Source organism: Malaclemys terrapin, chromosome 8, assembly GCF_027887155.1.
Source record: "Malaclemys terrapin pileata isolate rMalTer1 chromosome 8, rMalTer1.hap1, whole genome shotgun sequence".
Lineage (NCBI taxonomy): Eukaryota > Metazoa > Chordata > Testudines > Emydidae > Malaclemys > Malaclemys terrapin.
Genome location: NC_071512.1, coordinates 51,200,961 through 51,226,514, shown reverse-complemented (window position 1 = coordinate 51,226,514; position 25,554 = coordinate 51,200,961). Strand labels below are relative to the sequence as shown.

Sequence of the window (25,554 nt, the reverse complement as noted above, 5' to 3'; positions counted from 1 at the left end):
AAATGACTGTTCGATATTATGAATGTTTTGTGAAGAATATTCGCTAATGTTCATAATGTAGATGACTGTTCCTTTCAACTACTGCAGTGAATAGTTTCCTCTTACGGAGTGTTTGTCCAAAACTCTGACCCATAGTAGGTTAATTTATAAACTAGTGAGCATTTGAACCAAAGCACCAATCAATTGAACAGAAACTTGATAAAATTAAATCAATTTAAACCAAGAACTGCTTCCCAGACATCTTGTCTGTTTTATGAGGTGTGGATGCTTGGCCACATGGAGAGATGCAGCACTCGGCAGCAACAAAATTAGGCAAAGCATGTTTTAAGAACAGTTGATCTTGTAGGGTAGTTTTGCCTCATCAGCACAGTTCTAAGTGTTATCAGGGCATCTGTGTGTTTAATAATTACTACCTCAGTCTCAACAAAACTGCTAAAATTCACAGTAAGTGAAGCAAAATTCATACAACCAGCGTTTATGAACCTGCTGTATACACATTTATTTTCCAGCTAAAACGTGACTTGTCATGTGGTTTTATGTTTTTTAAAGTTAGGGGGCAGGAGTTGGTAGGGGGGAGGAAATCACCAAAAAGCTGATAGCACAGCTCTAATCAGAGCCCTGTATGTTCCACAGCTATGTGGTCAAGGAAGTTGCTGTGGAATCTAACCCCGGCCTACCAATTGTAACAACTTTCATGTTTTTATGAGCACCCGTATTGATTAAACAGCAGATGAGCTCACAAAGATCATTCTGCTCTTTGTGATCTGAAGATGATCTGAATAAAATTGTGCAAAAGCGAAAGGCTAGTGTGCTGAAAACTGAGCCCCTGATTTGTTCGTTACAAAATGAAGATCAAGTATCTGCTCATTATATTGATGTGGTGCCAAAAAGAATTACCCATATTCTAACTTGTAGAACTTAGTTGGAAGGCTGCCTAATGAGTTTCAAAACAAGTGGCTGTATGGGACATACATTTGCAAGGGGCACTACTATGAGCTGTGTGTTTGACTCCCACAAATACCCATAGACCCTATAGCTTTCAATCTAAGGAGCATTATCTGCTGGCATTACGTTTTGTTTTTTTTTTTTTTTTTAAACCACAGAAATCAGAATTACTTGCTTCCTATGCCATCAGATCAATAATGCTAATGTCCTCTGCTGTCACTGCGACATACACTGAGCTTCTGTTGGCATCTCTTCTTTAAAGCGAGAAGCTAAAGCTTTTATTTGCTTGAAAAATTCTCTCCTACCCCCTGACTCCAGATGAGGCACTAGGTCATTTAATATCACTTGGAGCAAGAGAAGGTCCAGGCCATCCTTGCAAAGCTGTTAATTATGTTTAATGTAGCTGGTTATTTATAATGTATACTAGATATTTGGTAAATAAGAGAATGGATTATTACTGTCTGGAAACTGATAGCTGCATGTAATTTAGCTCTTTTCATAATTCTTGTATGCAGATGTGGTATGTATCAACGTCTGTGTTTGGGTATATGTGATACTTTGTAATGGCTTCAGACATCTGTCAGATATTCTCACCGTGCTGTTTTTAAAGGGTGCATCAATATGCTCCAAGCATTGCTGTTTCTCTCACATCTTTGAAACTGTCCTCCAAAGATGGCCAGAATTAGGGCAGGCAAGGAGCAGCACTCCCTCCCCTTCCTTCGTGTGAACTATTAAAATAAATAAAGGGGGGAGGGGAAGAGTCCACTATCCTTCCTGTGGATAAGCTGTCCCCAAGCTTAGTGGTTCTATAGGCATCTGTCCAGAGGCTATGTCTCTTCTCCTCTCCTGAAACTCCTGGGGAGTGGGGTAATATGGGGAATAGCTAATAGACTGGGGCTATAGCAATATATTTGTGTGTCTTTCTTGGAGCCAAAGCAGAGTGGTGTTTTTTCCCCACCTTCCTCCTGGCCAGCCCTCTCCCCTTCCCCTCCACAGAGGCACCAGAGTACCCCTTCCATACAGAGGAGGGATATCTGTCTATAGAGGACCTGTCACATGCAAATCTATTCAAACTCTGTCTGTTTGGGGAGAACAGCCTCTCTGCATAGCTACTATCCAATACGTAGTTGCCTTATCCCCCACTAGAACAAAAGGGGGAAATCAGGAGGTATAGTCTGCTTCCTGGGCTGCTCCTGGGAGAGCGCAACAACACAACACCCCTTCCTCTGCGCTCCTGGCAAAGCTGTGAGTTAGCCCACAATTTGCAGTGTATAACCTTCCTTAAAGTTCACGGTTGACTGGGTGGATAGTGCTTAATATGCCTTATCTTTGTAGGTTTAAATATGTACCTTAAATATGTACATGAAGCTATTAAGGGGAAAAACTGATGGGCCTCAAAGACTTTCCATCGCTTCGTATTTGTGAAAGAGGCCTGTCTAAGCAGGCATAAAATACAATCATATGTACATGGGTGTTTGCGTATACCATTTCCCCTTCTAGAGTAGTCCAGTACAGATTAATCTTTATTTATATTTACCTCTACACAATAGTCATTCACGTGGATTGAATTGAAATGTGACAATAAAAAGTAGTGACAGGTTATACCCCGGTGCAGCTTTTTTTCCTCCTAGTACCAATCTTTGAAGAATGGAAAACAAATTGTTCTTACTAGTTGTGCTTACAGGTACATTTAAATGAAATCTATGCAGAGTGCTTACAACTGAGCAGGGGTTCTTCAGAGCACAGCTGGGTGACAGAGTAGGTAGAATATCAGCCTCATTGCTCTTGGTTGTACAAGTCTGCTGTCCGGTAGCCTTAGGCATACTGTGATTACAGTATGCAGCTAGACACCTGCATGAAGTTCCAAACTCCACAGGAATGCAGGCTTGAATCCTGTGATGTTGTTTATATCGAGTGTGTAGAAGTGGTAAACTACTGTTGTGCTTGTGAATGTGCTGAAAATTGATCCATCAACCAAAAGCTGCCTTTTAGTACCCACTAATTTTGTTCACCCTCTCAAAAATATTAATATTCATGAAAATCCCTACAACCAAGTGTGTGATGAGTTTCTGTGGGAACCTATTTGAGTACTGACCATGTTTTTAAATCTTTCAAAAAGCATTTTCAGCCTCACTTACTCATTTCTGCCTCTCTTGTTTTGTTTCTCCTCAGTGAAGCTGTGGTCTACCAACCTGGATAATTCAGTTGCAAGTATTGAGGCCAAGGCTAATGTGTGTTGTGTCAAATTCAGCCCCTCTTCTAGATACCATCTGGCTTTTGGCTGTGCAGGTAGGTAACCAGTGTGTTTTATAGAGGAACAGAAGGGGTAGGGAAAGAGCAGAATTCCTCAAGTTTCTGACTATTCCTATTTGCAACCAAACAAGATACCCCTCTGAGGCCAGATTCTTCAAAAGACTCCTGGGCCAGATTTTCAATTGCTCAGATCTCACAACTGGGGTTGGAGTTCTACAAGTGTTTTGTGCCCAGCAGGCTGCCATTTTGACACTGAAGTGACAAGCTTTTTGAAAATCTGCTCAATAATTTTGATACTTAAATGGAAGCGGAGATCTCTTGGAAAGTCTGACCTATGAAGAACTAAGGCCTTCTGTACAGGGCCAATTAGACCATGGCACGCTGGGCAGTGAATCTGCCTTGCAGTAGCCAGCTACCACCTAATTATCTATGTGCACCTGCGGATGTGTTAACAGCTTGTTAATGTGCTTTGAGTTAGTCCCATCTAAGGGTACATCTACACTACAGCGGGGAGTCTATTTAAGATACGCAAATTCAGCTACGTGAATAGCGTAGCTGAATTCGACGTATTGCAGCCGACTTACCCCGTTGTGAGGACGGCGGCAAAATCGACTTCTGCCGCTTTTTGTCGGCGGCGCTTACTCCCACCTCCGCTGGTGGAGTTAGAGCGCCGATTCGGGGATCGATTGTCGCGTCCCGACGGGACGCGATAAATCGATCCCCGATGGGTCGATTTCTACCCGCCGATTCAGGCGGGTAGTATAGACCAGACCTAAGAGGACTAGATCATAGTGCTCCAACAAACTCTTAGCATGCATCAGCAGGCAGCACATGGACAGTTAGGTGGCGGCAGGCTAATGTGAGGTAGATTCCTACCTCAGCTTGCTGTTATGTAATGGCTAGTCTACACAAACACTAAGCCACTATGAGAAACTAATATCCCCCAGTCTTAAGAGAGAGTTTATTACACTTAATTATTTTGTATTTCTTGCCTGATAAATAGTTGCAGATATGTATCACTGTATGTGAGGCTCTGTAAATAATACAGAACTAGGGGTGCAGTTGTGGTTGCACCTCAGATGCCCTGTGAGGCATAGGTTTAATGTAAGCATCCAACACCTGGAGTTTTACTCTCTTCCAACCACTACCATTCTCCTGTTTCTGGTCCTCTGGGCCAAAAGGGGGATCTTGGCTAACTGAGACTTTATAGTGGCAACACTGTGGGCAGGAAATGACATTGATTTAAAATAGTTTAAGTTGATGACCTTACTAGAACTTCAAAACAGATGTAGTTTTGAGGAGTGTGTAAACCTAATTAATTATTGTACCTGGAAACGGCTGAAAACAACATGCAGTGCCCCCAACTGTTTCATTGGCATAAAAATAACTCTACATTTCCTTCCTTGTGGTTTTAATGCACTTGTAACAAGAATTTCCGATGTTTTGTACACTCTGAACTTTTGGAGATATTTAAATACCAGGTTTTTATCAACAGTTTGCCATCTCATTAAAAATTCACAATTCCAGGCAGGCTTTGCTTAGATTGTGACTCTTAAGAAGGAAAAAAAAAAATTGAATTTTTGATGCGCTGCAAAAATGGATTGAAGTTGGAGTGTGTAAATTATTGATTTGTTTGATAAAGGTAATCTCGCAGGTTTAGTAAACTACATGCAAAAATAGAATTGAATTACAATATTAATCAGCAATATTAGAATGTAAAGGATTCTTTATGAAAGAGATTAGGGAAATGAGTGCAAGAATTACCACTGACAAATGGAACAGCTGCGAATAAAATATAGGTGTAAAAGACATCAAGCACCAGCATTTTTTCCTGTTAAATCAGATAACCATGATTGCCATTTATCTAAAATGCACTGGGGCCTAAACTTACAAAGCACAGATGAAAACTAGATCAAAATCTAGGAAAAATGTTAATACTGCAAGATGTGGCATTAAAGTAGTTTAAGCTGTTCCATAAGCCATACTGGACTTTCATCCTACGAGCAAGATTGGCTTAAGAGGCAGTAATGTGTTGGAATTATTTGGAGATTTTTAAATAACTCTGCATTTTGAGAGTAGCAGAAAGGTTTGACTAAAATGCTGTGGAGCAAAATGGCATTAATAATGGGGAAAAGTAGCTGAGGGTGGGGAAGGTATAAGTTGAGATCGATGTGTCAAATTCTGCTTGGTACTTGGGGGAGTTGTCTATTAATCCAAGTTAAAATGGATATCTGGCCACTTAATGATTTGCTATAAGAATCTTGTGGAGGCACTGAAATGATGGGAATGACTTGCCCATAAAAGCACGTCTGATGGATCTTTCAGTCATCAACTTGTATGAAAATAATTGATGGAATAGATGACAGAATAGAATAATTTAATAAGTTAAGGAACCCATTTTTAAACTTTATAGTGAAACAACGTTAAGTGCAGAAATGGGGTGTGCATACAGTTCATTGTATTGGGTAGGCAAAGGGATAGTTATTTTTTTTTCATATTTCCCTTGCATATACCAATTTCAAATAATTTTATAATTCTTACAAATTTTATTTATTTTAGAAGGAAGGAAATGTAGGTTATAAATGTAACAGTTTTAGAGCTGCTTTTAGGCTGTAAAACTAATAAGGGAATAATTAAAAAGGCCTTCAAGAGAGCAGTATTGGAGATGAAACCCCCTTTGAAAGAAATGGCAGATCAAAAACATACAATCCCATTTTGCCATCACTCTCCGCACCCTGTGGGAACCTAAGACTGTCTGTAAAATACACTCATTGACTGAGAGCTAAAGTAATGGGCTACCATTATGTAAAATACAGCATCTCTCTCCTCAACCCCATGTACATTCATGGCAGGTTTTTTTTCCTGTTAGGTAAATTGATGTTTGTTACCTTTCAATGGTATAATTAATTAATTTGTAACAAAATAGTCAATACTTTATGGTATTACACATGCAGTAGAATTTTGTACAGTATTCTTTTAAAATTATATGAGCAGAAATCCTACTCCAGGACTCACATTCCATTACTTTTCCTCTGATACTTTTTTGTTTGCAATGCCTCACACAGGGAGGGGGGGAAATTAGGCATCTTACAGGACTGAGAGCTCATGTAACAGCCAATTATGCATCTGTTAAACATGAAACATAGTGTGCCTCTATATACCAACTTCATGAACTCAGATCATGAAATTAGAGCAGCAGTTCTCAGGCTTCAAGAGTCCGCATCCCATATCTAAAACTCCAGAGTACTTTGCAATAGCACCTTTATGATTTTAATCAGTGTAGATCCTTCTACTAGTGATATACTAGTGGGGTTTTCTAACCCACCTGTTACCAGCGATATGCATACCACAGTTTGAGAACAACTGAATTAGAACGTTTTCAGGAGAAGAGCAAAGGTTTGTGTGGTGACAGAGCTTCATGCTTGATACTGGAGACATAAATGGTTGAAGCAAATTATAAGACCAATGTGGTGTGGAGCACGTTTTCAATTCTCTTCATGTATGCTGAGTAGATTATAGGCTGACGACTCTATGGGGGGGAACGTTAAGGTAGTTTAGATCCCTTGTTTGCAAAGTACAATCTTCACTATATTTCTTGGAATTTGTGTTTAGCATCAACTTTTGTGAAAGCTACCTAGTCCTTGCTTGAGGTGCATATTACTTGCAATCCAATGTATTCTTAATAAAGTCTGGTGTGGGGGCATACAGAAAGGAAACTTGCACTCATGTGCTTTGTGTATATGCTATCTGTATCGATCACCAAATAAAAGGAATGTACTGAAGTACTGAGGTGATTTGATTCTGGTCAGAGGCCAGACAGCAAACTTTTTGGCACAGTCACTGTGAATTAGGGCTCTCTGCTCTAATAGCTTTGGCTACTGTTTACTTACTGATAAAACTCTGCTGACTCTGCTAGTCTGCCCATTGTAGTTCATATCATACAATTCCTTTTGATGCAGAACAATCCTTTGTATTGAGCTCTTGTCCTGGCTCTCTCCCTTAATTGGTGACAAGAGAAGAAAATAGAAGCAGATGACTTAATGGTCATTTCTAAAAGGACGACATGTGGTCTGGTAGGCAGAACTATGCACTGAGAGTCAGAACAGAGTGTGGCTCTGTCACTTGTGCACTAGACTCTGATGCCCCCTGTGCCTCATTTTATCTAGTGGGAATAATAGCTACAGGAAAGGGGTGTTGTGGGACCCAGCAGGCTGTACCGATTTTGAGATATCTTTGATGAAAGGTGTTATATAATTATATTCCATAAATATAGAATATTTACTTACAAGCACTTCTGCTTCCATATCAAGTATTGAACTACGTTCACATTAGGTGCCCTGGAGAAGTACATGTGGCTCACAACTGGCTAATGCTGATGTGATTTGTTGTTGTTGTTGTGTTCGTTGGTTTGTTGATTCTCTGAAAGCATCATCTAAAGCTCATTTTGACAAGATAAACTAGAACAAACTCTAACAGAGAGAGGGAATCTGCTTGATATAGGACTTGGGTTTCAGATTTATGAAATGTATCTCTTAAAAGCACAGCCTCACCATGGTGGAGGGAGGAGGTAAGAAACTGTTTAACTGCAACCTGACAGGATCTGCCATAGGGGAAAGGGCATTTAAAGAGGGAAAGATCCAAGCTCTCTGATTTTAATAAAATATTCTATTTGCATGCTTACTGAGTTGAAACATTCTGCAGTATAAACTGTAACCACTGCCAAATACAAAATACAGGTAATTTTGTCATCTCTTCCTCTTTTTAAAAAAAAAAAATACTATTTTTTTATCCTGAAATTAGTGATTTAAATCATGACCAAAGTTGTTGTTCTGCCCCAGCAGTAGCACACTGATGCCTTCTGCCCATATATTTTCCAGAAGCACATCTTAGAAAAACAAGTTAACTGAAACTGTATGCAATTTGCAACTAGATTATTGTTCAGCTTGTCCAGTTCCAGTGCGGCTAGGCTGTCTGTTAACTTCAGCGAGCTAAATATAGCTGATAGCATGGTGAGAATAAAATAGTGCTGTAATGCTGTTAACAGCTACCATTGACCCTTTATTTCCCATATATAGTATAGAGATCAAGCCATCAAAATTCCCTGATTCCTAGCTCTTGACACTAGAATGGTCTCCTGTTGACATTATTATGTATTTGTATTACCCTTGGCCTAAGAGTCTTAACCATGAGCCACAATCCCATTGTGCTGGGTGCTTTACAAATACAGAACAAAGACAGCTCCTTGGAGGAATAGGTTTACAATCGAAGATTAGGTAACACGTGGACACAGGTGAATGAGATTACAAGGAAACAATCAGACAGTTCTTGGTCAGCATGATCGGTAGTGGTCTCAGCCCACCAACAGCCTAGCAGTAAGACTCACAGATTGTAGCCATCAGCAGGTCTCTCACCGTTTTGTCCTATCCATTTGTAGTTTCTTGTCCTTTTCCTCCATTCCTCTCACCTCACAATGATACTGGACTTGAACACTTCCCAGGAAGAACCTTTCCCTTAAAGTCCCCTCTACCCTATACCAACAGATAGGATTTTACACAACATGTAGAAAATAGGTTTCTTAGCAGTGCAATCCAATGAGGACTCCCTTTCCTACAAAAATCGATAAACCATCCTGCATTTTCTCAGCCCCTTTCTCTGCACCCCCTCTCCCTTCTCACTTATACTGAATACACAGCATGGCCTTTTTAAAAAACAAACAACAACAAAAACACTACAATTCTTGCATCTTAAACTGCTGTGTTCTGCTCCTTCTCTCATTCAATTATATGGTGAAATGGCACAGGGGAAGGAATGTTTGTATTTAACTCTTTTTAGTGCCTCTAGTCAAAAATTTCCAAAGCAACGTTTTCACGGCATTTTTGTTCCTATTACCAGGCATGAAGAATTGGTTTATGCAATAGTTGTCCAAATGGGATGATATTAAAAGTGAATTTTGTTATCCTGCGTGTTTATCAAATGCATGTTTTTTTCCCCCCGCTGCATCATGTGCAAGATTGCTTTCCGAGGAAATTGAGTCTAAATCCATAGTAGAGCTATTTAAATCCAGGATGTTCTTAATGCAAAATGCACAACTATAACTCTTCAGAGTCCATATGAAAGAGCTGGTAGCATACCAGCGCCTGCACGTTCATAGGGTTATACGTGAGCTTAAACTAAGAACCCCTTTTTTGCTTATGCAAAGGTACTCCCCTCCCTTTCTATCTTTTCTGGGGGAAGAGGGCTGTCTGTTTATTGTCCATTCTCTACATATCTACTCTATGGTCACCATAGTATCTGAGCAACTCAGAACATTGAGTTCATACTTGCAGCATCCCTGTGAGGTAGGAAAGTATTATCCCATTTTAGAGATGGGAAACTGAGGCACAAAAAGATGAAGTGACTTTCCCTAGGTTGTAGCAGAGCTAAGATTTGAACCCAGATCTCCCACTTTGCATTAACCACAAGATCATTATCTCCTTCTTTAGGTTTTTAAGGGGTGTCAGGTAGCCAGTCCTCTCTTTTAGGGTCTTTAGAGGGCCCCATAATCCAGAGACCAGTTTCCTAGGGAGCTGAAAAGTAGGAGGAAACTAATCACTGGGATTCTCTAGTAACTGCATATTAGGGATTGTGGCATCTGCCTCATGCCTAGAGAGAGCCACTTTTAAAATTGAGCTTTCCCAAATGTAGTAAAATTGTTGTAAGCTGTGTAGTACTCTGAAAACGTACATGCTTGAAATGCCTTCAGAACACCTTGATTTTTCTAAACTCGAGCAACTTCACCTTATTAGGTTTTTATTTGCTTGTTCATGTTTGTCAGGTTGCTGTTGTGCTGAACAGAATAGATGAGCTAGGACTAGAAGAGTACTTTAGTGACTAACGTTCAGGATAGGAGGGCCTGTCACAGTATGGAAGGCCTCTGCAGGGAACGGAAAGCAGTCAACAGTCGTCAGTATCACACAAATTCAGGATACTTGCAAACTTTGAATAATATAGCCTTAAATTCTTAAATTTATAAATCAAATGAACACTTATCCAGTGGTGGTGATGTATAACTGAAGATGCAGGATGCCAGGCCAGTGATAATGGCTCATGTTAGAATATGCAAGACACACGTTGCTATGCCAGTAGTTTTGTTTTCATTTACAAGTTTTCTCCTATCTCTTCCTGAAGACCTCTATCCTATAAACAAAAAGCCCTGATGCACTTCTAGTTCAGGACCACATCTGGCTGCTTCAGCAGCCTTGAATGAAGCTGATAATGCACTGTATGTCCAGGACAGACCACTTCTTGGACCATCCATATCCAGTGGAATATTGATTACCACAATAAGTGGAGCACTGACTTTCTCCAATGTCATGTTGTAAAACCAGTCTTTCAGGCTGCTTTAGATTTGTGTGCTTCGACTGCTTTGTGTCACTTCCAGCTATTAATGGAGGAGCAATGTGATATTAATGACCCAGAAGATAGATTGGGATTTTTCTAAGAGACTGTGAAGGCTTTTCAGTTAAAGAAAGTTCTTACCTTAATAGGCTCTCACTGGTAAGTACTTAGCTATATTGAAAACCTAAATTGATTCCCAAAGCATCTATTGTGAGCAGACGTATATGGTATGTTTGGGGTGGGAGTAGGTTGATAGATTGGAGTTGAGGTGCAAGTCACCTTTTTCTGTGAATTTATGGAGAGATTTCTCAAAGGCACAAAGGACCGTAAAGCACTGAGCTCACTTGGAAAGTCCCAAACTGGTGACATTGTAGACTGAACTCTTCATCTGCAGAATAGATATGGATGGGGATGTACAGAGTTTTCCCATCACTGTACATCAGCCTTGTCCTGTAGGGGTTGTTCTTTTGGGGTGTTCAGTTTCTGCACCGAGTCTTTAGTCTCTGAAACCACCAACAAGCATACCAGTTTTGGTGGTGGGTTAGGTAAGTGGACTCTTGTCCTCTTGGAAACCGAAACTAACTCATTCCACTGAGGTGATCAAACAGCCAACAGATGAAACCCTAGTACCACATTTGTTCTTATTTTCGTTGAAGGAATCCTCATTGTTTCTTCACCCTTTCCTTGAAGGATACAGAGAGTCCAGATTCTGTTGGTTTGAGGGAAATCTGTGTTTTTTCTGAAAGTGTGTGGTTTCACCTAAATCTGCCTTGAATATTTTAACATATTGCTTACTCTTAAAAGTAAACTGGGTCCATTTTTCTTAGCACAGTGTTCTGAAAGTTTCAATATTTAGTAGTCTTCCCCTCATATAAATTGTAGAATGTACTTTATTATTACGTTTCTACTTACTTTCAACTGCCATTTTACACCTACTGCTGCCTTGACACGCACTTGCTGAAAATCTTTTTATGGCACCAATAGTGTCACAATCCATGGTGCTAAATTATAAACCATGAGTTGCAGCCAAACTGGACTATCTTGTACTTATAGCAAAACTGGTTCATTTGTAGCCAGCACTTCAAATGAAGACCACCAAGGAGAAGCCCAAATGGTGTAGGAAATAGCATTGATGATGCGGACGATGAATCTTACCATGGTCAGTACCAAATCAGTTTCCCACATTGTTGAAGGTAGTGACCTCTTGTGATCATTAGATCCTTAAGAACTCTTCAGAAGAGTAGAGTAGTTAAAAGTTTGTGTAATTATGTTCCTCCTAGTTTAAACAAAAAACACCCCCTTCCCCCCACACACACACTAATTTCAGCTGGATAAAGTGTTTATTTCTCATACCTGTTGTGTTTACAGTGTTATATCTGTGTTGTTCCCAGGATATAAGACAAGGTAGGTGAGGTAATACCTTTTATTGGACCAATTTCTGTTGGTGGAAGGGACAAGCTTTTGAGCTTCACAGAGTTCGTAATCAGGTTTGGAGAAGGTAATTAGACTATCCAAACTGAAATGCACAATGAGACAGATCCTGAAGCATAAAGGGTTCACACACAACTATTGTATAACCGTTTGGAGAAATGTTAAACAGTTGCTAGATTTCATCCCAGAAGTGGCCGCTCTTCAGTAGCGGGTGAAATGATCAAATTAAACTTTTCAAACTGATTTTATTATCCAGAGAAAAGGATAATTCTGTCATTAGCAGAAATTGATGTGTTAATTGTTTTGCTCTTTTCCTGAACATTTTTTTACGACTTAGTTGAAGTCATTTAGTCATTGTCACAAAATTATTCAAATTAAAATTGAAATGAACCTTGTAATTCAAGAATAGAAAAGTCAAGTTCAGATTAATCTTTTCCAAATTGCTGTCACAACCAGCTATTGCTGTATCCCTTAGAGAGAAGAATGCTTTTCTACTTTAGGAGTTCCCAAGGCAGCAGTTTCGTTTGGGAGTCTTCCAGCAATTTACTCAAAGGAATTGCTTGATGGAATGGCACCTTCTGTAATGCTTCAACACATCATATATTTAGTATCATAATACTATGCTGTATAGCCTGCTGCTTATACCCAAATTTACTCCTCCAGTTCCTTATTCAGGTGCAGTACCCATTTAGGCGTTTTTAATGTGTACCATTTGCTGCATTTCACTGAAGCTTAGCGCAGAGCTAGTAAAGCCTGTGGCCCCTGAGTGTGCAATATGCTGATGCTAGAGTTGGTTTACTACAGATTATATCTATATTTTATAGAGATTTTTATCATTATCTGAGCACTTAAGCATAGTAAGAATTCTAAGGGAAGATGATTCTACTAGAATTCCACACTAAAAGCTGCATTGAGAACATTTCCTGAAAGTTACATGGTTAGGCAGCCAGATATCAGGAAATGTCAAAACTAAGGTTACATGTGCAACTGTAAATCTGCCCCCTCGTATATGCTTTGATAGAATCTAATTACTGTACATTGCAGACTGTCTTCAATTGTTTTACCTTACATAAATGTGTACTATCTTGGTAACATTTTTTTTCTTGTACCTGAGCTTGTACGTTGGGGCCATGCCTGCACAGTGGATGCCCTTGTGCCTCCCTCTCCAAGGACATAAAAGGTAGAGCGGGCAAAACCATTACTCGGTTTCTTCTTACCTTCCATGACTGAGAAATGGAGCCCCTGCAGTTTCCTCTTTGTACACTGTGCGGTTTTGATACCATTGTGTGTAGGTAGTAAAGCAATCGTCGTTTCTCCCTCATTTTTTCCACTCCAGTTGGCTAGATATTAAAAAACCTCTTATTTGTTAGTGACTTCCCTGGTACTGGGATTTACTGCTACCCCAAAACAAGTCCCTGGGATTCAAAAGTTGGCCCTTCTATTATGCAGCTGTTCCACTTAATGACGGTGCCTCTTTTGCCTTTGAGAGAGGCATATCTCTGTTAGATACTCAATCTGTTGCTGCATCTTCAAGAGGATACAGGTAGAGCGAGGTTTGTCTTAAACTCTTTCTCCTGGAGAGCTCAATGAGAGCTTCCCTGTTATTTGTGGAACAAGCTCCCTTCCCCTCCCTTCTTCAGGGACCCCTCTCGTGAGTTATTAATATGTAGCAGCTCGTATAAGATGACAAGGGATCCAAGAATCGATCTGTGATGACTGACACATCTTGAAAAAGATCAATGCTGCAAGTGAACAATTCCATTCTCGTATCAGAGGGGTAGCCGTGTTAGTCTGAATCTGTAAAAAGCAACAGAGGGTCCTGTGGCACCTTTAAGACTAACAGAAGTATTGGGAGCATAAGCTCCCAACGATGATGCAAGTCATCTGAAGAAGTGAGGTTCTTACCCACGAAAGCTTATGCTCCCAATACTTCTGTTAGTCTTAAAGGTGCCACAGGACCCTCAATTCCATTCACCTAATCCTATGTCTCTTCACCATGCTAAGTCTCAGGATCAACAAAGAAAACTCATCAGTTTATCCAGACCAGAGAATGGAGTTCATGGGGGGCTGTATAGATTCCACATCAGCCAGAGTTTATCTACCTCAGGAGATATTCAAGACTATGGTAGACCTAATCAACCAACTACAGGCTCAACCACCCTGTCAAGAAAAATTATCATTATGCTGCTTAGAATTCAGAGAGGACAATATATCTAAGCATAAGCAAGGGATCCCAAAGCTGCTGAGTTTTGGTTAGCCCTAAAGAACATACAAAGTGTGCATATGCAGCAGCTACTTCTTTTGGAACCTAAATCAGTAACATTAGTGTGCGTATATTTATCTGCTTTAACCTTGTAAATAACTCCTTTCTTTTTTGTAGTTAATCTTTAGTTAGTTTATTACAGAAGATATCTAACCTACAATTAACCTGGGGCAAGTGATTGGTCCTTTTGGGACTGGTAGTAATCTGAATATTGTGATTTTTTTGGTATAAGGGACCATCTGTCACAAAGGCAGGCTTGCATGGGTGGCAAGATAGACCGGAGTGTCTAAAGGGGACTGTCTAAGACTCCACGTTACAGTTCTTGAAGAGTTCACACTTGATACTTGGTTGATGAAATCTAATTATAGAACATGAAACCATTTTGGGGTTTGTGCCTTAGTTTGTAACAATCTGCCCTTCGGTTTGCACCCACGTTTGTGAGCCACTCCAGACAGCCTGACTGTCTATCTGACAAGAAACCAATCTTTGAATTACCTTTTTACATGAGAATCCGCTGCAGATCCAGCTCTTTAGAGTTACAAAGGTCAAAAATTCACAAGAATTCCACAAAAAAACCCTACATTTCTTTCCCCTCCCCATCTGAGCCTTTGCCCCACCAGATTAAGATCTCTAATACAGTATGTCTGCCTTCCCTCTTAATATGAGAAGTTATTTAGTGGAGATTTTATGGGCTGCTGTGTCAAAAGCTTTAGACAAAGTCAATAAAAAATGTCCCCAGTGGGCAAAGACCATTATCCATAGCCTGATGAATGTCATTTGTAACCTCTAGCCATAGGGAGCCTATCGAATGTGAAGGTTAAAAACCAGTCTGGCAGTTCCCATCAAGGCTGTTGTTCCCTTTATCTACTCAGCAAAGGGAGATACAGCTATCTAATGAAATGCTAATGTTAAGGCACACTTTAAAAAATGCAGTGAATTTGGTGCTAGTGAAAGAAACGAAAACCACTGAATGAAGCAAGGCATGTGGTGCAGGCAAGTGCTGTGCAGTTATCCCCACAGAGTTCTGTCAAAGAACAAAACTGCTAGGCTGTAACACCCTGCTGTCCTGGTCATGAGCTTCTCGGGAGCAGTGTGCCAGTTGTTAGCTCTGATGGCGCTGCCAAGGATTCAGTGGCCAGACTTATTTAATGTAACTCAATCATATTGAAAACTCTGGCAATTCTATGGTTTCCTCAGTTGTTACATTTCCAGACCTAGGCAACAGGGAAAATAAATCCAAAGAAACCTTGAGTTACGCAGCTCTTATATGGACTTTGGGCTGTCAGTTACCAGCACAGCACCTGGGAGAGTCAGCCTGCAGGGAAAACTTGCATTGGTTGTGTTATCTCACTTTAATGCCCCTTATTGGGTAACCATTGTTAAGCAGGTGGGGCAACCGCTCCGAAACAATACTTAAGAGCTCATTGGACTATGGGTTTGATGTTTGTGAAACTGGTCAATATATAGACAAGGGACATAAGAAATGCACAGTGAGCCCAATATACCAAGTCATTTCAGGCGCACTCGTGAAATAAAGAACAAGAACGTTGTTCCAGTTCACTGCTGTATCACTAGGGTTTTACTTCAAGAAAAGATTGCTAGGAGTCCCATAAGGTGAAAGAAAATGATTATTCACAGGGACACTGTTTTCTTAATACAAAGTGAGGAAACTCAGTGTAAAAATAAAAGTAAAATACAGCAGATAAATACGTTTCCTGTTTTTAGTTGCAGAAAATAAGTTCTTGTATTTCTGACAGTTTCTGCTAGTACAGGAGAAGGCAGCTTGGACATTAATGTGCTTTCATAAACATTAAGTGATGCATGTAATGAAGATGGCTATGCTAGAGTAAAATTTCTTGTACTGTTGTCCTAAGGAGAAGGCAGAGCTTGGAGAAATGAAAGGTACATATCTGAGCTCTCCCAGTGCCATTGGTAGCTCCTAGTAATTATATCTGTACAGGCAGACATTGGTGTAATGTAGTTTTCTCTCTGTTCTCTCTTGTCATGTTGCAAGGGGAAAATAGCATGGTGTGTTTGTTTAAAAAGTTTAATCTGTTCCTCCTCCTCCTCAGTATAAGTGTTCTGTTTAATACTATCCCTGTTAAAAAGCCCTTTGCTTCCCAACGACATTGAACTCAGCTTTAATTACCTTTGCCACAACGCTCGAAACTCCTGGCTATCAAGGAACGTGTTGATATTGGTGATGGTAAATTGGCTTAACTATGTCATCTTTCTCATCGGATTCTCACATTACTTTTCTTTGCAGTTCTTCAGTCTCCTGAATAGCAACCTCATACCAATTCAGATCATCTCCTTTAAAATTGAAGGTATTAAGTATGTACCAATGTTGTAGGTACCTGGAGTGCGCCAGCAGGGTTCACCAGGGGCAGTTAGAGCGCAACAGGAAGCTTGTGGTTTGAGCAATGAATCCAATGTCCCAACCCACTGACAGTCACTGAGACTTGCCTCCTATTAGACAGACCCTCGCTGTGCAGTCTGCTGGCAAGAAGAAGCCAAAGGGGCAGGAGGAGGTAGCAGCAGGGGAGAGAGGGAACGCGACAAAGGAGAAGGATCATCCCAGTAAGAAGGGTCAGGTCCTAGGACTCACCAAGTTAATTAAGGGTCCTAGGTGACCTAAGAAGGCATCTTTTCTAGGACCAGGCCTCCCCTTCTCTCTGAATGGGCATCGGAGGTCAGGGTCCTGGTTTCTACCGGGGAAAGAAGAGGTCCAAGCAGCTTCCCTAATTGCTCCCTAATTTTTTTCATAAATATCCCTACAAGTCTCAGAGTAGTATTGGTATCTCTATAAAATAATAATAAATAATTAATGGAGATATCCCATCTCCTAGAACTGGAAGGGACCTTGAAAGGTCATCGAGTCCAGCCCCCTGCCTTCGCTAACAGGACCAAGTACTGATTTTGCCCCAGATCCCCAAGTGGCCCCCTCAAGGATTGAACTCACAACCCTGGGTTTAGCAGGCCAATGCTCAAACCACTGAGTTATCTCTCCCCCCCGCTCTTCTTTTAAGGTTCTGTTTTTAGTAGCAACTGCCTTTGCTTGTCAGGTTTCTGAGATAGCAGCCCTTGCTTACATGTCCCCTATTTAGGTTTCCATCAAGACAAAGGTGTCTTGCATACTATGTCATCTTCAATGTATTATTGATTTTTTTTATCAGAATCAGGAGATGGCTCTACTTCTCTTATTCCTTTTTCTTGTCAGTAACATTAGGGAGGAAGCTTCAAAAAAGCTGTCAGAGAGCCATGAAATTATATGTCCCCTCATTTTTGTTGCTATTTTTATTCCAGCCAGGGATGTTACCTCTAAGCATTTAAGTTTCCCTTTTTTATCAAGCAATATGGCGTCCATGCTAGGCCTGCTTGCTAACGTGAGTCTTTGGCCAACTTGTGTTGATGTTCAAATTCTGCTAGTCCATCATTTTGTGCCTGTTCAGCAAAAATCCGTTAAATTTGACCAAGCTTTCCCATGGGGGGATTACAACCATTTTCTGTCTAGAAGCATCTGCGGTGCGGTGTTTAGTCAGAACCTCAGCTTTCTCAACTCTTCAGATTTGACAGTGGCATGACTGCGTACCCACTGGTTTTATCACCAAGTAAAATTTGTTCAGACATGCTCTGTATCACTTCAAGTTTCTGCTTCTCAGTTGTGTGTGTGCTGGGCAGTCATGTCCGGATTTATTCTGGGGCAGCAAAAAGGTAGCATTAATTACATAAGCGTCTGCAGATAAATGTCTAAATATACTTGATTGGATTTCAACACATACAGCCTCTCTGGAACAATGAGCACTTCTCTTGGTACCTCTGAAATCAATACCTCTTAAAAGAACAGAGTGAAAATGCAAGAAATGTTAACTCCCCTATCCTGCCTTCTACACATCTGACATCTGACTTTATTGTTGCTCTCTCCCATGATAATATGACCTGGGGGGAGCAGAGCTGACTTACTTAGACTAGGTCTCCCTTGCCTCTGATTTGAAATAATTTAAAACAGCTGACCCAACAATAGACAAAAAAGGTCAGGCTTCCCCAAATATCTCTAGTGGTTGCTGCTTTCATATTATCTCTCAATGGAATGAAACCAGACAACCAGTGTCCAAACTTGAAATTCAGTGGAGGAGACTTATACAAATAGACAGATTTAAAGAGACAATAATCAGACTGCCCTGCCTGGGTACCAAATAAAGCTGAGTTTTAGTACCATAGAATACTCCTAGATTAATGTTTTCCAGACACTCCATATTACCTCCACCTCTTATGAAAAGAATTCCGGTGCAGTGACCACTTTTTTTTTTTTTCCTGCACACCAGTTACCGTAAACAAAATGCAGCCTACCACCTCCAGTCACCTCTGAAGGGACTCTGAGCTGATGGATTGCCATATATGCGTTTTGGGCACTTTCCTCCAATCCACATATTCTAATTACCTGTACACAACAGACTGGGAAGGTGGGGTGGGGTGTGGGAGCATATGGTATAATAAAAGCCCCATTTACTTATAATCAGAAAAGCAGAGGTTCAAAATATTAATATCTGCTAGGAAAGGCATTGTGATGCTATACTGTGGGTTGCAAATGAAACTTATACCAGAGGGGTCAACCAGCCCATGGGCTGGTTCTTCCCCACTTGGGGTAATTATCAAGGCCCCGACCTAATTATGACCTTAATCTTAAAGGGTGCTAGTCCTCAATTCCAAATAATGAGTGTCAGATTTAAATCTATCTTTAGGTGCCCAATTGCTATTGTGTGTAAATTGAATAATGTGCAAGTGAGCAAATAAAGAGCAGATAGGTAGTACTCCACTGATTGAAGCAGAATGCAGCAATACTTTCTCTAACTAAAAGTTACCACATAAGAGCTATATTCTGTCTCTGACCAAACTTCAGTTGTTTCAGTGCTGTGAATCCAGAGCCATGTATGGCCCTACCTTTGTAGATCCAGACCATAGTTAAAAATGTAATGTGGTTCTTGCATAGAATGAAATTGGCAACCAGATGCAAGAGTGGAGCAAATCACAGTCCAAAGAGTGCTTTGAGAACAGAGAGATGCTAACAGACCAGTTACTTCATACTTCAAGCACATTAAGGCAGTTGCCTAGAGCATGAACTAAAACACTATACTGTTGACCCACCATACATGAAAATTTCAGCTAACTTTGCTCCGCTCCAAACTTCTGCTACTTGCATACTACCTCATATCCTATCCTACGTCTCTCTCCACAAACCTATTTTCTTGAATTTGACAATTCACCTGTCCGACTTCACGTACGCCAAGCAGCGCACAACCTATATTTCTAACTGCCGACTTAATATATACTTAACTGTAAAGAATTCAAGAAGCAATAAGCAATTGTTTATTTAAAGTGGATTTATAATGTGCATAAAAATTTGAAAAGAATGTAATTTGAATTCTTCCTATGTTTCCAGAAATGGCAGACTGAGAGGAAAGGCTTGCAATTGTCCAATGTTTAGTTAATGCTGTATTAGAAGTGCTAATGGTGGAAGTGATAAAGTAGTTGATGTGGAAAGTGAGCATTACCTAGAGTTTCTGGATGGCTGGATAGATCAATTGTTCTAGCCTTCCTTTCATGTGTATCACTACTCTAGATGTTCCAGAATCCAGGGAAATGTACAAAACTGCTCATACATTACCCATTCTTCTCTAACCCATATTACGAAAGAAACTGCTTCTAAGGTCACCACTGATTGATAAATATCATGCACTTTGTGGTGAGAAGTTTTGTGGTGGAGAGACACACTTCTTGTCAGGTGTCGCTTATACCTCAAAGCCCAAAACATAGTCTAACTCAAAAGAGAGTAGACTATCTTTGAGCACTTTGAAGAAACATTATTTAATACAACGATCTGGAGTCTGGGACTTTTCCAATAACCATAGTTGATCTTGGCTGCTCTTTTTGCCTTCTGAGGCAATTAAAGGAAAACTGTTGTGTGTAGTGTGACCTGGCTCAAAAAACCTGAAGCATTTTTAGAAATGAACAGCATGGAAGCTGCTTCCAGTAACTTTCAAGTCAACAGGAATTTAGTGTCTTAAAATTATATGGTTGATATAGAAACCCAGAATAGGATAAAGCATTTGTATATATCAGGCAAATCAAACTGCGTAAGAAATAAGCAAGATGATAAGGAGGTTGGCATTTGAGTGGCATTCAGCATAATGCTTCTGACTGTAGAAAAGTAGATTCAAAGTTGAAACTGATGTAAGTAAGTAAATCAGTCTGCTGGTCTGGGGCACAACCTTTGTGTTTATGCACATTGCAGTATTGTGGCAAAATTCCACAGAATCTGTGTAATTCTAATGTTTGTTGCTAAGGAAAAAACTAAAGGCAAATAGCAGCTGGTACTGCAGGTCAGAATTGAAGTGTGTTTTATAGAGCTGTATGGAAAGCTGAGGTATTATAGGTAGGGTATTAAGGGACACAGGCAGAGTTTTGGAAGGGATGTGTGCATGGAGAAGGAACATTAAGTGTTTTTTGGCGCTGTACTTGTCTCTCATGATTAGAAGTGTTCTAGAAAATTCAGTAATGTCTAACCCAAGATAGAGGGGAATGCCAGAAATTTTGCCAGTTGTGGACAATCTCAGAATAGGGCAAGGGAGAGGCTTCTGCTGGGATATCTGAAATTTTTATTTTTCTCATTTCGCTTGGTTTTAAAGATCTCTGCTTTCTTAGCAGATGGTATTTTTTCTTGTTTTGTGAAGGTCCATATGGCCTAAAAGAGAGTCTCTCTTTAATTGTAAAATGTGACCACCTGTTCTGATTTTAATGAATGCAATGAGCTTTAGTCTTTATATATCTACTTAAAAATAGCTACTTCAGCTTCACACACAAAAAAACCCAACAACCTTGGTTGGGCACAAATACTTTTGCTGCCGAAATAAGCAATTAATAATTAAGTGGCTAATTTTAGAAACCCTGTGGCCTTCCTGTTCCCTTGGTCTTTCACTGATCCGAGCAGACAGTGATTGATTGTCCTGCCAGCATAGATAGGCGCATTGTGCTGGGGCCAGATGCCAGCACGCTTGGGGTTGTTTATTGCTGTGTTAAGATGAGAAGTTGCACTTATCTTCTAATCTGTGAAAATGGACACAACCTCCCATCTACATTAATCCAGCTGCTTATTCCATTTCCCTCGCCACCCACACCTCTCCCTATCACCACCTGAAGTATGAAATCTGGAGCACTCAGAAGGTATCTTCTGTTTAGATAATGACTGTCCAGCTGGAGAGGAGGTTGATTCCAAATAAAAATAGCTTTTAAATGGCTTATACAGTAACAAGTTCTAATGAGACTTGTTGGAACCATCCAGCTTGTTAAAATAACTGCAGCCAATTCAGTGTTTCAGGGTTGCCAAATCATGCATGTTTGCCAGAACGCTTACCATATTTAGGCTGGGATTTTCAAAGGAGCCAAAGGGGGTTAGGCCCCAAATCCCATTAATGGGACTTGAGCACTTAATTCTCCTAGGCACCTTTGCAAGTCTCTCCATTACTGTGGGAGCTTGGTGCATCATTTCATTTTGAAGCCGATTACAGTATTAAAACTAAAGAAATTACCTGGGGTTTTGATGGATAATGGGCTAATATTTGGTTGTAGTAGAAACAATAGCTCTTGAGAGAGAACTGCCAAAAGCCGAAGGCGGTCTTTCAAATGGTTTTGAGTGCCAGTGGTGGGGGTGCAACAATTGAATTTCAGTACAGCAGAAATTACTCTGGAATCTTGTCAAGCAGCTATTTGTTGGAAATAACACGAAGTGACTGCTTTTGAGCATTTGCGATATACGTGGATGAGAGGACATGATTTGAAAAAGAGAGAGGGAAACCTCTCTTTTTACCAAAATACTCTTTCCATGTTGATATACAAAGAGAAAACGAATCATAAAGGATGTTGGGTATAAAATGACGCGTTTCTCATTTTACTGAAACTATGCTTGGCAGAACCACCTCTCTAGCCCCAGACAAATGATTTAGGTGCTTAGCCAGGTAAAAAGCTGCCTTTGCTTGTTCAGTGGCAGTTTTTGTAATTGTAACCAAATAGGTTTAAATCCAGTTCTCTCTCTAACCACTTGGATTTCCAGACAAACTGGGTATCATTTTTTTAAGATTCTGAATATTGCCTTGAAATTCCAAGTGAACACACAACTTACTGAATGTCTGTAGCTATTGGCATTAAAACCCATTTAAATTTACTCTTTGTAATAAACCCCAGTTTGGAGGTGGGTTTTTTTTTGGGGGGGGGGGGCAGCGCGTGGTTTGTTAGGAGGATAATGAGGAGGATCAACCTTAGTTTTCAGTTGAGCTCTAGATCTATCACATATCTATGTGGGAATGGGATTTTTGATTCAGTTTCAACCTACATATAACCCCCCCCTTTATTCCCTCCGTTTTTAATACCAGTCGTTGGTTAAATAAAGATCAGCATAAATAATTGAAAAGTGGGGAAGGAAGGAGTTGATTGATCTTGATGGACTGAAGAGAATGTTTGGTGTGTTCTTGGGTTTGAGTCAGTTGGGTTTTTCCCTACTCTTTTCTGGGAATTGAGATTTAGCTGCACAGACATTTAAAATGCAGTGTTACTTGTGTAGTGATTCCTTTTATGTGGTTATGGCCATGCAATACATCTGAAATAGTTCTTAAAGGAAGCTCAAATGTAGTCTGCTTTCCCTCATTAGCCAAAATGCCAGTTCTCTCTTGATTTGAAATGAAGTTGGAGGGAAGATGGGAAAGAAAGGAAGCAAAAGTGTAATATGCTAGAGTCCATTTTGGATAAACATGAAAAATCTAGCCCATATTTTCCACCTTCCAAGTTCAGCAGCAGACTGAGTCTTCAGCCTATCTAAATCCAGTGCAGACTGTTCACAACAAGCTTCACCTAGGTCAGAGTCAGGAAAACCTTAGAGTGGATTTCTCTGGTTTTTCCTCTACTTTAGTACCTTGTGGCATTGTCTCATGTCGGGGTTTTTTTGGTTTGTTTTTTGAACTGATTGATTAGACATAAGAGATCGATATCACAAATATTACCTCCTAACAAGTTTTGCCTCTGTACTCTCTTCCCTGCTTGTCTCTAGATCACTGTGTTCACTACTATGATCTTCGCAACACTAAGCAGCCAATCATGGTGTTCAAAGGGCATCGCAAGGCAGTCTCCTATGCAAAGTTTGTGAGTGGAGAAGAAATTGTCTCTGCGTAAGTATTTCCTTTCATGTGGGCTAAATGCATTACAGTCATAGGCTCAGAAAGCTGCTAAGAATCATTCTTGACTGTTGTACATACAAGCCTGCGTGGGTGGGTGTATACCACATACTTGCAAATTGTCATTCTGTTAAATAGCAGATTGCTGTGCTTTGTAGAACAAAAATAGAAAACAATTTCCGGTCTTAAGCTCTGGTGTCTCATATAGCAAGGAATTTAAGAAAAATACTAATACAGCTAGATTATGGCTTATGATCATGATCCCCCCCACCTACCTCCCCCCCCCCCCCCCCCCCATTCTATAAAACAGCTGTTCTGGAAGGAGTAGCTGGGTGCCACAGAGCAGTGATGTACTAGTCTCCTCCAAAGCCCTGAGTGCAAATTTAACTTGGGTCAGAAATAAAGAAGAGGGGCTAAGTTTAGTGGTCTAATGAACAATTATCCGTATTGTTCCATAATTATCCGAAACCATACCACAGTTTCACACATCTTGATTAAACCAGCATTTTCTGCTCTAGAGGCCTAGGCTCAGAACAGAATGGGATCTTTTAAGTCAGTACTGAGGTATATGAATACTGGTTCAGTACTACAACATGGAGGAATACTGCAGGTCAAAGTAGCTTATAGGCAGAGCTGTGTGATGGAAACTTCCACAGTGCTTTCCAGTGATGTCTGATTTTAATCAGTTCCATTTTCATCTCATTTTCATTAGCATTACTACTCTCTAAAAGGTGCTCATTTGTTTTTAGAATTTAAAGCAAATTAATCCCATGCTTTTGTTGAACTGAATGCTGTGTAGAAATGAAGTATTTTGGAAAAGTGTAAGGCAGGAAATGTTGTAGATGCATGATGAGATGGCACATCACACATGGGACATATAAGGACGAAATGGCACTGTCTTGCTTGAGAGCTGGCCATCTAAGAATGCTTATTCCACAACCCCGGGAGGGATATTGATAGAGCTGTCAGCCTCTGATAAGGCAACAGCAGGGTTGCGGGGATTGTGCGTGCAGAGCTGGGACTTCTTTTTTCACTGCATGCTGAAATTAATTTATAAAAAGTAGATTGCTTTCATTTTTAGCTTCTCAAAATTTGGGAGACAAGATGGTAGTAAGGTTTCTGAGTACCAAAGATTAACCGCTTTAATCAAAATATACATACAATTAAAATTCTCTTTATTTCCAACTAAAGTCATTTCATAGTGTATTGATTTGTTCAGCCTTGTTAAGTTAGGTTTTGACCTCCGGCAGTGTTCAGAACTGCCCAATGTGTAGCAGGGTCCATTGATCATGGTGCTGCTTTACAGAGAGTCTGATTTTGACAGAGCAGTGTATTCAAGATAATTTCTTGGAGAGGATGTGAAGTGGAGAAGTGTAACGTAACAGAGAGAGAGGATCAGTGTTTTCTTCCTCTCCCTGCTGTATAGTGGTAGGTAGATTGTTCTTGCATTATGGTGCTCATATCTCGAGCAATGAAAACATAATTAGAGGTTAAGATGAATTTGTTAGTATTAAATGCATTCCATCAACAATAGATTTTAAGTATTTTTATTTTAATGACCAAAGATTTAGACTGTATGACACTAAAACACAGAGGTTAAGTACCTATATATTAGGATCTTCCTGATGAGTTGACTGATAGCACAAGCAAGCAGAAGCAGTTATAGAATTGTGGAAGCTTAGGAGCTGGGGAACAATTGTGTTGGTGACTCATAGATGTGGGGTTAGCTACTCTGACTGGTAGCAACCCATAGAAAGTACTTGTGTTTAAAATCAGCAGTAGTAGCTGCCCTAATAGTACAAGGAGCCCCTATATCTCTGGGAGGGCAGGCAATATAAAATTGTAACCCCTCTCCATTTCTAGAAACTACTGCAGCACGGTACAAATGTGAAAGCACAGCAAAGGGAAAGGGAAATGTCTGACAAACTCTCTTGGCTAAGGCTTATAAGATCAAAGGAGAGCATACCACCTTCTTTGAGTGATGGTCCTGATGTGTATTCCACTGTGAGGAATCGGTGAATTCTTGAAAACAGCGTCCGTTCTGCTCATGCACCCACACTCTCC

At 40.3% G+C, this 25,554-nt stretch overlaps 1 protein-coding gene across 2 annotated transcripts in view; it reads left to right on the top strand.

The window, feature by feature from the left end:
- COP1 (COP1 E3 ubiquitin ligase) overlaps positions 1 to 25,554 on the top strand; it is a 210,664-nt gene that overhangs the window by 115,228 nt on the left and 69,882 nt on the right. For both annotated transcript variants that reach the window (XM_054037628.1, XM_054037629.1), the window contains exons 15-16: positions 3,118 to 3,234; positions 23,367 to 23,484. In XM_054037628.1, coding sequence (XP_053893603.1) covers positions 3,118 to 3,234; positions 23,367 to 23,484 — 235 coding nt within the window. The remainder of the gene's footprint in view (positions 1 to 3,117; positions 3,235 to 23,366; positions 23,485 to 25,554) is intronic.